Source organism: Teleopsis dalmanni, chromosome 1 (genome assembly GCF_002237135.1).
Source record: "Teleopsis dalmanni isolate 2A chromosome 1, ASM223713v2, whole genome shotgun sequence".
Lineage (NCBI taxonomy): Eukaryota > Metazoa > Arthropoda > Insecta > Diptera > Diopsidae > Teleopsis > Teleopsis dalmanni.
The window spans coordinates 58914082-58928771 of record NC_051846.1 but is presented as its reverse complement, the minus strand read 5'-3'; the positions used below and the strand labels follow the sequence as shown (position 1 = coordinate 58928771).

Sequence of the window (14690 nt, the reverse complement as noted above, 5' to 3'; positions counted from 1 at the left end):
AGATGTCTGAAGACCAACTTCAATTTAAGTGCAATGAATTCCTCATTGCCTTGGAACTGTTCGCGATAACCGACAGACTGTCCTACTTAGCACTATTTAATCTCAGAGTATTCACGAATCTGTTGAGAAATGCATAAATAAGTCAGTGAGAAGGACTTTGTAGTGAGAAGGATTTTGCAGAAACCCCCCAGCTATTCAAGAGTAAAAGTGTCCAGATGCACTAACTCGAAAAAGACTCAACTTGAAGTTTAATTTATATTATTTATATTTAGATATCATATCGGCATATCGCTAACATCATGGGCATATCGCTAACATCATGTAAATTGTTATTGAGTTCTTTCTGCACTAATACTTTTAACAAAAGATGGGAAGACTCAACGATATGTAGACATCTGTATGCAATCTGGCCACTTTCCGACAAAAGGAAATCGAAAACTCTAATTGAGATGTCCCGCAAGGACATTGGTCTTCTGGTAGGGTTGACTACAGTACACTGTAAACTAGGGAACCATGCTAGAAGACTAGGTCTTCCTTTCAACCAAATCTGTCGTAGCTGTGGGGAGGACGATGAGAGCGCATCTCATCTTTTGTGTTTTTGTCCAGCTTATGCACGTCGGCGATTTAGTACTCTAGGAGTCCCCTTCCTTGAGGACCTGGACCAGTTTTATGCTTCGCAAATGGTTCTAGGTGGTTTTAAACCCTGAGGTTTTCATTATTTATATACAGCATCACAATGGGCCAATAGGCCTAAGTGGATCCACTAGGGATCACCGGTATAACCTAACCTACCTATTGAGATATCTGCTCATTGCTGCTTAACACTAAGTTATTAATACTCGACGAAAACTATGAACCTTGGTCAGCACTATACACTGGACTCTCACGGGTACTTCTTTTCAATGAATCCAGTGTTATTTAGCGTCGGTATCTGCCTTTGAAGGCTTAACAGCACGGTGCTTTAAAAAATACTCGTATCAAGCTTATGCTCCAATAAACGCCTCATTGGAAAGTTCAAGAAATTTCTGCCAGCACAATTGAAGTTATGTGCTTGGTATAACTTCCTCGTTGGTAAACAGCGAGGCCCATCGTACCTGGCATGAACACGCATCTCAACGCCGTATGAAAGTAAAATACAATCATTCTTCCAATGTAAGTTTGGGTAATAACCACAACCACCACAGACCCCGTGGTACCAGACACCTCTTGTCGAGTGTCGCAAATGGGGAATCTAACTTACTGTCATTCATACTACAAGTAGTACCAGAATAGCGTCGGGATTTTAGTCGTCTCTTACAACAAGAATATCTTGCCTCAGAAATATTGATACTCCTTAACCGCAGGTTAATGTCTATGGCAAAGTCAAAGAAAAAGTTAAAAGGCCTACACAAATCATAATATATTATTTGGTGGAGTTCAGAAAGTTATTTTTTATTCTCGCTATTTCTGTACTTGCAGGAGAAGCTAATAATTTGTTATATCTATGTTTATCATACCATTCATCTTTTTCTCAATTAATATTGCTTTCGCACTAGGTCTAATGGATTTGCTACTCTTCTTAATATTTATTGATTTTTGTTTCTTCTTGACTTTTTGCGATTTATCATAGGCTTTAAACGGGAATTGCTGGTAACCGGCATCGGCCCTCCTTAGTTTGGTAGGCCTGTATGAATGCTCTAAAGCTTATGTCAACCGTTGTCCTTTTTGCAGATATTCTCTTCGATATTTTCTTTCGCTGCTGTTGATATATTTTGTGTTTATTTCAGACCACAGGTCTTTTTGACTCCAGCTAAGTAATTAACTCCAAATTTGTGCACTTAAGTATATAGTACATTTTTCTGATGTTTCCGTGAGAATTTCCATGTTTCGAGATTTGATATATTAAGTGAATCCATCGACTTCCTTGCTTAGAAGTTCAATTAACTCGCATAGAGTAGGTATGAATTTAGTCATAATCATTGTTACAAATGTTCTTGTAAAATAACAAAGCAAATTTGAACTTTACCGTTTGAATATATGAACATATCAGTTTTAATAATTAGAGAATAATTGACACAGATTTTTTATCTCTATCATCTATCAGCGCTTCAGGTAAACCTACATGAACCCTTTAAGAGCACACGTGGGCTTGCTCAAAAGTACTGTGTTCTTGATCTTTTTTTCTAATTTACATAAAAATAAAAGATCAACTACTTTGTTTGGATATGAATTCTAAAAATTAAATAAATTGATTTTGTACATGAAAACGCAGATAACAAGCAAAAAATGACTAAAAGCAATTACAAACAGTAAATGTCAAGAGCATTAAGCTCGAGCCGAAGTTAACACTGGTAGCTTTGGGTTTGTAGTAATTTGAGTCAAGATTACTTGGTCAAGTGACGTACAAGTGTAGGCACAGGCTTCGACGTGCGATTTTTTATACACCTAAGACGCTTCTTCTTCTTCATGCACCAAACTTGAAGACTAGAAGTCATTGTAAGAATAAAATTAATAACAACACTTAAAAGACTGAGATAGACCCCATGCGGACTGTTGGGCTCGTTTGTTTAATTTTTCTAATGTTTTCAGTAAAATGATTATGTTGAGTGCAGTAATAGCAACTGAAATACTAGAAATAAAAAAAAAACAATAAAAATATATTCACTATTTCAGTTTATGTTGATAATAATGATGATGATAAACACGTGCACTAAACAAACAAAAAACTTAAAACAAAATCTTATAGCATAAAGTGCAACTATGATATCTCAGATCGTTTTATGACAAGAACAAAATGACAGCAGGCCGTTCGCCTTGAAGTGCAAGGCATCTTTTACAGTGGAACACAATCGATTTTTTTGGGTTATGCATTATTTTTTTTTTAACCCAAAAATGATTCTATTGTACTAATGTCTACATTTACAAACTAAACTTTATCTTCATATATGTAATTATATGTAATATATTACAACAATTGTACAGACCAATTACACAAACTTTGTTCCATGATCGAAGCCAATACATGGATCTAAAAACAGATTAGAGTCCAATGTGTAGGTAGTATCTATTTTGAGTATATATTTCAATTTGTGTCTTCATTTTCAAGTAGAGCATAGGGTCTCCAAGTAGTCACATATAGTCCTTCACATATATGAAGGAATATAATACAAAAATTCCAAGTTTTTGAGGCTAAGCAAACAGTTTTTGTAGTTAAATTACTTTGATACAAAACCTGGCTTATAATATATTTAATTGGAACATTATAATAAATTATTACAAATATCTAAAAAAGACTGTTTTAAGTATCAATCCAGTAATTAATATGATTATTATTATTAACGTATCACATTTTTCACTTAGACTTAGAATTTTACTCTGTATTTCCCATGAACACATAGTATTAATCCCATTACCTAACAATACAAATGAAAAGTATTCTAATGTTACTATCTGGATTGAATGAAAATGAATACAAGACATACAATTGCCTAGTTTCATTCCTATGACACAAACCTGAGTCTACTCTATTATCATACATAACATATGGTACGAGTTCGGCTTGTCGGCTCCTAATCGGGTTCGTCTCCAAATATAACCCAACAATGTGTACGAATCATATATTGGAAGTCAATGGCAATATTCCTGATTATTATTATTAAAACTATTAAGTTTATAGATACCAGAATGCAACTAAAAGTTCTCCCGTTTGCTCCGTTAAATTATTTCTATTAGTACGATTTTCGACAAATTAGTATGCGGAACTTATTTTACCAACACTTATTTCCTCAATCGTTATGGGTACTTCTCTCATTTATATATCAGTGCCGAGTTAACTTCTAGCATATGATTTGTGCCCATAATCTCTTGTTGTAAGAGTTGATATTGTTAAACAATTTCCATTTTTTGACTGATTGGACATGGGAAAAGCAGATTGAAGATTTTTTTTGCAGTAATTGGAAAACATCAAAAGCCATAGTGTGGGACTTGAACATACCAAACCACCTATTCGGAATAAATGGAGAACACTTCTTGATTCCAGTTATTAGGAAAGAGAAATATGAGCAAGAGGTTTAATACTTTGTGAACTTAGTTTATCTAAGCCAGAAAGCATGGGTGTAAATTTAAGATATAGATCCAATAATGAAAAGATAAGCCTGTTTGTTAGCAGAAGTCGGTTTTTTCCATATTATTATAAATATAAATATAACATTTTTTATTCCTAACAGTTGTAACGTTTTGAAGCGGATATGTTAGGGTCTATATTTGATCATAGGAAGATGAAATATCTCTGCGATATAGACAAGTTAACAGACTCATTCAGCTGATTTAGAAATATATATAAGGTACCTGCAGTTGTGCCTGATTTCTTTGTCGTTATCTGTGCACTGACCATTTTAGCATTTTTTTTTTTTGTAGGTTCCTTTATTCTGTCATGAAGGTAATGTTTTTATTTCCATGGATTCCGCTCTAAGCACAAGATGGCTTGATGTGTAAGGGCACTATTCCTACCAATATTAACCTGCAGTTATAATTATATGCATATAGTTATGTACCATAAACATAATTTACATAACAATCATTCATAAATCTATTAATCCATATCAATAATTATATAAAAATCTGTATAAATCAGAAACTATTTATGAACAATTTAGTGGTACCATATTTTCCATTCGTATAACCATTTTTGTCTACTGTTCTTGAAACAGAACAAACTCAATTTCGCTTTAATGTCTTTTCACATTCGCGGTACACTTTGACATTTAAAATGACAGCCACAAAATTGTGGCATGTGCTCCATTGAAACTCAACAATACATGACTGGCCCCGCAACATAAGCAATTATGAGTTGCAACGCTAATAGCAATCTTAGCTAATAGCAATAATAAAATAAATGCAGTTGTTATATTATTTTTAATACTTTTTTAATATTCGGTGTGATGATTTTTTTAAGTAGAAGAAAAGAGCATTAAACATTTTGCTTTTATTTTGATTTTTATTTTTTTTTTTTTGTTGTCTTAAATTTTCATTTTTCTATTATAGAACGGGCGCGTGTTCTACAATAGAGTACGTAAGCCTACACAGTTGCCTAAACCAGAACCAGAACACATGTGCATATGTCGGTTCGGTACAATTTTTACAAATCATTTAAGTTGTGTACTGCAACTTATAAGATTTTACTTAAAATATGCAATCTCATAGAAGGAAAGGGGATCAAGTTGTCTTTTAGTTGTTCCACATCTGGTCTTACAAGTAATTCTCGACTTCGGCACTGTGGGCTGGTGCGGTTGGTGTGGCTGTTGGGCACTGCATATTGCATATGTTTAGGCATTGAAGAGGAGAAACCTACACACTTTTGTCTCGTGCCATCTGAAATTAACATTAAACAATTTTAAAACAAATTAAGCAGAAAATGAATCTCAAATTTATTCAACATCAACAAATTATGAAGATGGCTCAGTGCAACACTTCTTGATTGTTATCTCAATTGAAATAATTGTTCTTTTAGTTTAATTGCTTTTCTTAAAACACATTTTTTTAATGCAACTAAAGCAATAAAAAAATTTTTAATATATTTTTTACTGTAATTTTTTATGTTTAACTCAGTTACAAATTTTTAATTTTTTTCTTTATTATCATTTTATAAATTATACACATTTCTTTACTTTTTGATATGTTTACAGTTAAACATATATATATGTGTTATATGTTAGTTAAATAATAAACATTATTTATTAAATATTAGTTAAAATTATTATCTAAACAACTTCTATATTATTCAAACAAATCTTTAAAATTGCTTAACAATAATTAATTCAAACCTAATTAGTTCAATTATATTAAAATCATTTGGAAGCAAGTATTAAAGTTTCGAAGTTGTGTCTTAGCACATTTCATATTTAAGAACAGAAATTTAAAACTTGGCTAAAATTTGAAACAAATACTTCTTATACATCATTATAACCAAAAAAAATATAGATTTTAACCGCATAAAACTTAACCAAGTGTGTCCTGGCTTTTTTGCATTTAATTTAATTTTCTATGATATCACTTATATAATATATAGTCAATAAAATGTAAACAACTGTATATAATAATTGATGCTGAGGTAGAAACACCCATTTACCAAATATCTACCGCTACCTGTACACCTGTTGTGCCTATGTCCACGCTTGTCCTAAACCAGGCTTAAGCTTTTGGTTGCCCTTCTTTAATATATTTCCAGCTTTAGCATTGGTCAGACCCTCGCATTTATCAATCCTTCTAGCTGATTCTAAATGGTCCATTATTCTAACCATTATTTCCAGAAATTGTGGAATCAAAATGGCTTTTGTAAAGAATTGAGAAAGATTCGTTCTTCCCTCCACTTTGACTAATTATAGTGCTTTCATCATACCTTGAATAATTTTCTTTTGAAAGTCCTGTATCAAAATGAGGCTTGATTTACTGTGTTCCATTTAATAATTTATTATTTAGAAAGATCTTATAAAACATAGTCTTTAATAGTGAACTACATCTTAAACTTAAAGACTTGAACATTTTATTTTTAAGTTCACTGACCAAAATCAAGAAACCTTTTTCTAAGATGATGTTTGTGTTTACAAAAATGCACTTTTTTTTCCATAAAATTTACAATTTTTAGTAATTGACTGTAATGAAACATAATTAAAAACTATGATTAAATCAATAGATATTTAATATCTTAATCTGTAATTTAGGTAACCTAAAACTTGCAAGCAATATAACTAAAAATTTATTTCATTTCAAATTGAATTAATAAAATTGTAAGTTCCGTTTTTCAAAATCTTGATCTAATACAGCTGAGTAAAAATCGTAAAGTAACTTAAAATAAAAATCACATATTCATAACAGACGTCAATTAAATGTTTTCAGTTATTTATTTTTGGCAATTGTTTGCACACTAATCAATAAAAAAATACTTTCACTCACCGCTACCCCAATAGCTATGCAAATTCCTAAAGGATATTGAGAAAATATGAAAAAATTATTTATGCATGTCTCACAGGATCTCACCCATATATGAGAGCGCTGGAAAAAATAATGTAATGCTATGTAAATGCTATAAAAATTACTCAAGTGAAATCACTTTCTTTCTTCAGAAATAAAAAAATGAAAATTTCGCTGAGGAAAAATTGTTTTTTAACGACGGCGTTGTTATCCTTGTTACCAGTTCGGGTAATTCGATTCAGGCTGCGACTTTGCCTTGTTAATGTTGCTGGTTACTGTTGCTGGTTACTGTTGCTGCTTCTGTTGGTTGTTGTGATTAGCATACGCATTACACTGATTTACATACGAAAATTGCTGCGCTTTTTTATTTCACTCCGATGTGATATCACATCGAAAATGTGTAAAATTTAATCTGAAAAGGGGTAACGGATTCAATCTGTAAAATCATAGGGATTAAATTGTCCTTTGACGCCTGGTGTATGCAAAGTAGAAGGGTAATTTTTTTTCTGACTCTTTGTGGGGTTATTTATATGTGAAAGTTACAAAACACTTCAGCAATCATGTAAAGTCAATTCTGGAATTGTTGACATTCGGCAAGATAAGCGAAATTACATGTTTTTATGTTTTCTAATGGTTACGACTGTATGCATTTGTTATTAAGATTGGAGTTATTGTAAGGACATTTAGTCTTATTTTTGAGTACAATCCGGAAAAAATATATAAATCATTTGTATTTGGTTAAGTGTATTTTGGATAATTTTGATATAAAACAGTTAACCAAGTTATTGGTACTAAGATATACTGGTAAGTACCAGTGTGCTTATATGCACTGAGGTTAATAGACTTGGTTATTTCTCAATTTGCGTATTAAAAAGCTAATTGATGTGCTTTCCGGAATAATAATACAACGCTATTAGCTGTAGATTTTAACTAATCAATTATTATAATAATATCAATATCAAATTTTATAGAACCATTTATTGCAGTGTATCACCTAAGTGATAAAAGACTTTATTGAGTAGAAATACTTTAGATGCTAACTTACGTTTTATCAAACACAAGCCAAAAGTTCAAGCTAACTCACAGATTATCTAAATCAGGGTTGTCCAGACCAATTAAAATCGCGGACTAATAAAAATCACTGAATAGGTTAGGGAGCCGCAGAAATAAATAAATGTGTTCATAATTTTTTAAGATTAAAATAAAAATACGGTGATGATGATAAATTTAATTTTATGAATTCTTCAATTATTCAGCTTTTACAATTATATCACCATTAGCATTATAAATATTAGTTGTTGCCATACAAAAAATATTTTATTTTATATGTTGTACAAACAAGAATATATATTAAAGTCTTTGTCAAGTAAGTAAATTAACGTGAAATGTAATAAATTGCTTAAAACATTTTAATTCATTTATTTATATACAATTAAAATAATATGATTTTATTGAAATATATTAAAAACGGAAATTTGCCTAAATGTAGTAGATTAGTAACCCAATATGGGCCGTATGAGGCCCGTTGGACGTGCTTTGGACAATCCTGATCTAAACTATGATCTATCTTATAAGAAGATATAATTCGTATTCATTTAACTTCCATAGAACTTTTTAAGAAACTGCGAAGTAGAATTAAAGACTCTAAAAGCATCCCACGGTACTAATGTTGGACCTAACAGACTATTATTTTAACTCGGTTTAAGAGTTAGTTGACAACATCTCTTTGCTGATAATAAATATTTAATAAATATATACTTCTTCCAGTGAAAACTCTCCTAAATCACTTTTTAGCATCCAAATTTTTTGCCATTTTCCATATACTCATATATAATTTAGAATATTTTCAATGAATACATTATATTATGTAAACCAATTTATTTATTTATCTGAATTCATCTTTTAATCTAGATTACAAAAAAGTGAAATTTTATAAAAACTGTAATTTTAAAAAATCTTTGTATCTACTTATTAACACGCACACAATAAGGATTATGATCTTGAGCAGTTAGTACTCAATTATCAAAAAATGTCGATAAAACTCATATTTTCGAAAAGTGGCCATGGTGTGGATGAGTAGATTAATTATGGCGTTTTCGATTGTGTAATCTGGATTCAATCTAGATTTACTCTCGATCTCTCAAATTTTGTTGCCCAATCGAACATTTTTAAAGTAATCTAATACTTTTGTAGTAGTCTTACTAAATCGTAAATACATATATTAAATAAGATCACACTTCTTCAGTCAAGTGTCAAATGTCTTTAGAGCCTTTTGTCAAATGCTATACTTCTTGAGTGTTGTACATTTTGTTCAAGATTCTCCAATCGAAAATGAAAACTGCACTAAAAATGAACCTGAATTGAAAAAGTTACCCAAGATTTACTAATCAAAAATAGTATTAGTTTATTTTAAGATCTGCATGAATTTTATAAAATTTGCTTTTTTATGTTTTTTAGAAACAGAAGCATTAAGGCATTAACAAAATTATAATCAGTTATCTGTAAAAAAGTATTGATGACTATTATAGAACATAATCTCCAATAATGTGAGATTTTGAAAACAGTAGATACATTTTTTGAAACGGTCATAAGAATTAGATCTTCTCATACTAACTACTTCGAGATGTGCTTCACTAATATCTTTTCTAAGACATTCCTTACGAAAGTCTTATCTTTTCTTACTTTTGGAAACAATCAAAAATCAAACGGTGCTAGTTAAGGGGAATATGGACACTTTTTTTTTTAATTTTTCCACTTTTGGTACTTAATTTAAAGTGTTTCAGTTTTCAAATTTTTGAAGAAAATTTTTACTAAGATGTACAAGTGATTTTTGATCTTTAGTAAAGACTCCAGCCACATTTCTTTGTGTATCTAATTACTATATATTCGCAATACAACTATGACAATCAAACTCAGTTTATTTGTAACAATCTTCTGGATAACTCTTGGATATTTATCAACTTTCGCCATTACTGAACCGACGCTTGTCCAAAATTTTGGCTGAGCTTCGCAAGATTCGTTTAAATGGTCCGATGTGCAATCTGCGTAACTACTTTAAGATGGTTACTTGGAAAAGTGCAATTTCTCTTTATGGTATCTGGTACAAAATACTTCCACTAACTTAAGATCACGCAAAAATCCGTAAAGATTAGCAAATCGAATATCTTGCTGTTATATCGAAGAATCTGGCATTAATACTCTACCCAAATAGCTAGCATTCTCTAATTTCTCTAACTTCTGTTAGTCCTGCTATAGTATAACATAATAAAACCTTCAGGTACGTGTACAGTATAATTTTGACTAGCAAAAGTTCGAGTGTGCATTCTCCGAAATTTCTTCAAGATGGTAACTCATAATAGTGGAGTTTATGGTATCTGGTACAGACTAAATACTTTTACCAACTTAAGGATACGCCAAAAGCCGTAAAGAAAAGCAAATAGAATCTCTTGTTGGTATATCGGTGACTTCGGCAATAATACTATACCTAATCAGATAGCATTTTTTGATTTGTCTAGAATTTTTTCCACGTTGCCAATATTGCGAACATTTCAATCCCTACATAGTTTAATAAATGTTATGGCACTTTTACAGAATAATTTGGACTCTCGTTCATCAAACTTTGCCAATTATAAAAGCAAAGAAATATAAATAAAAAAAATTAACATATTTTACACTTAAATGCACTTCTTCATATATCGCCAAAGAATTTAAAACTGCTGCTGAATACATCATTTATTATTCGGTTTCATTCAAACAGAAGACCTAATCTAACTTCCGAATTTTTATTGCTCAAGGCATTAATATTTTCTGCAGTAAATTGTTTTCTATAATAAAATTTTTAATATTTTCTTTTTTACATTTAAAAATTTATTGTTTCTTTTTCCTTTATGATTTTTATTGTTTTATAAATAACATTTTAACTTAAGCAAACTGTATGATCCGCCAGTAAGGATATCTGTACTCTACGCCTGCACATGTAAGTTCACTATGCCCCATGTCAATGTTGTAAACTTTTATCCTTCAGCAGATTTGAATGCGTCGAAGCCATTCTACATAAATATCCTGCAGTATTTTGCATATATTTTTATGTTTACTTAATATGCATCCTTCAGTATCCTTCAGCATTCGGTTACATTTTTTATATTCTTGCATGTGTTTTTTCACAGTCATTTCAAGAAATTTTTATAATTCAACTCTAAATATAATTGTCAATAAAAATTTACCGTGTGGAAAATTTGTTTCACAAACAAACGAATTGCCAAAAGCTAAAGAAAAAAATTATTTGCAGTTGCAGGAGAGCAAATATAGCGACATATCCATAAATGAGATGTGTGCATATACACGAGAATTGCTAATATTGCGGTTTCATTTGCATTCCAATTTATTGCAAATTAAAATCTTAAACCTTAAACTCAAGACTTTATACTCAAGATGCTTTACTCGATTTAGTTTAAATGAACGAACCCCAATGTCTATGTAAGATAATTATCTATTCACACATAGTAAGTTACATACATACATGATTTAAGTACATTAAACATCTTTCCATTAAATAAAATTTCTAAAAATTACAAAGAATTATTTCATTAATAAAGTGCTGTTTCATAGCAACAAATTTTTACATATAGGTACTGTAATATATATGACTTACATTACTTTGGTTAGGAAATTGCAATAATTAACTGTTTAATAGTCTTTTGACAATGTATATGTCATGATTAAAACGTATGATAAAATCCATCGAATTTCGGAAATACACTTATATATAAAAAAGTGGACCACTTATATATAAAAATGTGAACCACTTATATTACTTAATCATTAATAGAAATTTAAACAAAATAAACACGTGGTATAGAAAAGCAGAGCAATACGACCATGTTGATATATTATGCTTCTAATCAACAATAACTGAACAGAAGACATTTCAGGAGCCGCAACATATAACAGATACTTTTCTGTGTTACAAGTCGTTGGCTACCATGGCTAAATTGTATGACTTACATATTAAATTACTGACACAGCCACTGTGTCCACCAAACTTGATACCCAACGATTACTACCACAGACCTTCAAAAAATGTTTCAGAGGTTATAAATTTCACGCCAATGAAGAGTCCGTTGCCGAAACTAAGACATATTTTAAGGTTGAAGTGGAATCATAATACTAGAGAGGTATCGAAATGTTAGGGAAGCACTGGAAGCACAATTGTATAAGTCTTGAAGAAAAAAAACTACATTGATGAATAAGGTCAAATTTAACCAAAAATGTGTTGTTTTACTATTTATCCTACAGACTTTTAGGCCGATTTGTGGTAGTCATCAAAACCAGACAGACATATATAATAAAAAACATGATCAAATTGATTTATCTGATACTGATAATCGAAAATAACCTATCCAGTAAATGATATAATGCTCATATCCTGTGTTTCATATACTTTAATAAACAATGGGTTGAAAGGTATAACGTAGAAACTAAAATTAACAGAGATTTAAACAATTGAGTATCACAATTTAATTTGCACAAACTTCAGAATATACACAATATTATATACAAAAGATAATCAAATTTAATCACAAAAAATTTTTAGTTCATTAGTTACGAAATCATAAATTAAGCAAAAAAGTTAATCAATACTAGTAATCTCAATACTTTAGAGATATTAATTTAAAGCTACATTATCGGTAACCTTAAGAACTTCCGGTATTTCTAGTAACTTAGTAAGGAATTTGAAGTAGCGCTCATTTTCCCGATCATTCAAGCGAACTTGTGCTTTTGCTGCAAAACTGCAATACAAATGCAAAATTTGGTAACCAATATTCTTCAGACTTTCACAAGTAGAAGATAATTGCACTGTGTTTGACTTAAAACTCACAGCACCCGTTTCGTAGTCCACAACTCGCACAGCATATGCATTACAAGCTAGACCATCATTTATTAACTTCTTTGCCAAATCGTCTGAATTACGCTCAATTTTGTCATACGTAATAGCCTCAATGTTATTTTCGTAGTTGAAGAATGGCAAAACATTATCAAAGGTTGCCTTATGTCGCTTCAGGAGAGGTTGTAAAATGGACGTTAATTTTTGCATCGAACTACAATTTGCAGTGATGATGGCACAAACTTTCAATCCAAGGCGCAGTTGAACAATGTGAGTGCGTGAAGGATTCAGAGATTTATTTAAATTCTCTATTACTTTTGAAATTTTCGTGGCTTTCATACCCTTTCTTATTGCCGCTCGTATGGCTTCTTTAAGCACCGCATTTTCATCTGGATCATCAGAACCTCCCTCGAAAACAGCCAGACGCAATCGATGAGCTAGTCTCCGCACAAAGCTGACTTGTTCCAGATTATATTCTATTGAAGGACCATTTTTATATCTGAAATTATCACTACAAAGGTTACCATATTTCCTTTGATGCAAGTTCATGGTTCCTCCGGTTTCCGTTTAAATTTGGTAACATAAAAAAATTTTGAAACATCTAACAAAAAATGAAAGTTTATAGAATTGTGAGTTTATGGATTTTGTTCTAAACGTAAATTGGAAAAAAATGAATATGAAAAACTGTTTAAAAACATTTCTATCTTTATTTAATAATTTTTCAAAGCTAACTTTGTTATGCATCAAAATTTCAATTTACGAATATATTATTATTAACATAGTTAGTAAATAATATTATATATAAAGGATAGAGCCCTGAAATTATTTGCGAAATCTGACAGACAGACCAACACCGCGTTATCAAATCTCAGAATGGTTACAGGCTTCTCGGGGAGGTATACAGATCTGAGGTCAATTATTGCTTAGTCTAATGAAGTGATAAACAATAATCTAGTCAAGGCGCAAAGAGTGGTTTTGAAGAAATCTCGCAGTTAATAGAGAGTAAAAGTGCTCAGGTGCACTGACTCAACTAGCCTCAACATAATAATATATATAATATAATATATGTAATATATATAATATAATATAAGTATATTATATAGCTCAGGTACATTATATAGACCATATAAAATAAATAAACTAAAATGTCGTTTGGAAGAATGTATAACATTGAGGGCTAAATAAAGGTCATCACAAAATAATAACTAAAAAACATATTTTTATATTGCAAAAATATCTCAAACGTTTCTCGAATTTTGGCCAAGATAACTATAGGATTATATTTAATTGAATGATACGACAGGAAATTTTTTAATAACTGCACTTACTTTCACTATCAATTTTTTCCTACACTAAATCAGAGGAACCATATTAATGTTTTTAAAAAATTTATTCTTAAGCTAAACCCAAATATCTCAAGCTTAACTTTGATAGAAATACTATTAATCCAAAGACTTAGTAATCAAAAAGCAATACTTGTTGATTTGTCATCCATAATTATGGCTAGGAGATTTAAGTATATAGTTTCTTTCTTCCTAAGTAACTATATATCTAAATATTTCCTTTTGTGTACCGCTCTGCTTCGACGCACCGATCTGCTTTGGAATGCCGATCTACACCGGTTAGCTTCCTTTACAACAAAGGACATTTATGTACTATATGTGCCAATGGGTTTGGTCTTATATAGTTAACATCTCGAATAGTATTGACAGATAGTCGTGTATTCAGAAAAATAGATACTGAAATATAATCCCCATATTATCAACAAGCTTGGATACCAAGTGTACACATATAACGTATTTGAATGAACGTACTAAGATTATCAACTTGTAATTCACATTAACAATATATATTACTA

At 30.8% G+C, this 14690-nt stretch overlaps 1 protein-coding gene across 1 annotated transcript; it reads right to left on the bottom strand.

Annotated features, from left to right (window-relative positions):
* Positions 1–12525: 12525 nt before the first annotated feature.
* On the bottom strand, positions 12526–13500 carry LOC119688747. The gene has a single exon (XM_038103439.1). The coding sequence runs from the start codon at positions 13379–13381 to the stop codon at positions 12614–12616; it is 768 nt and encodes a 255-aa protein (XP_037959367.1). The 5' UTR covers positions 13382–13500; the 3' UTR covers positions 12526–12613.
* Positions 13501–14690: the final 1190 nt, after the last annotated feature.

Excerpts from the sequence above, each read along its gene's own strand:
- LOC119688747 (XM_038103439.1), bottom strand. The coding sequence starts at position 13,381 with ATGAACTTGCATCAAAGGAAATATGGTAACCTTTGTAGTGATAATTTC.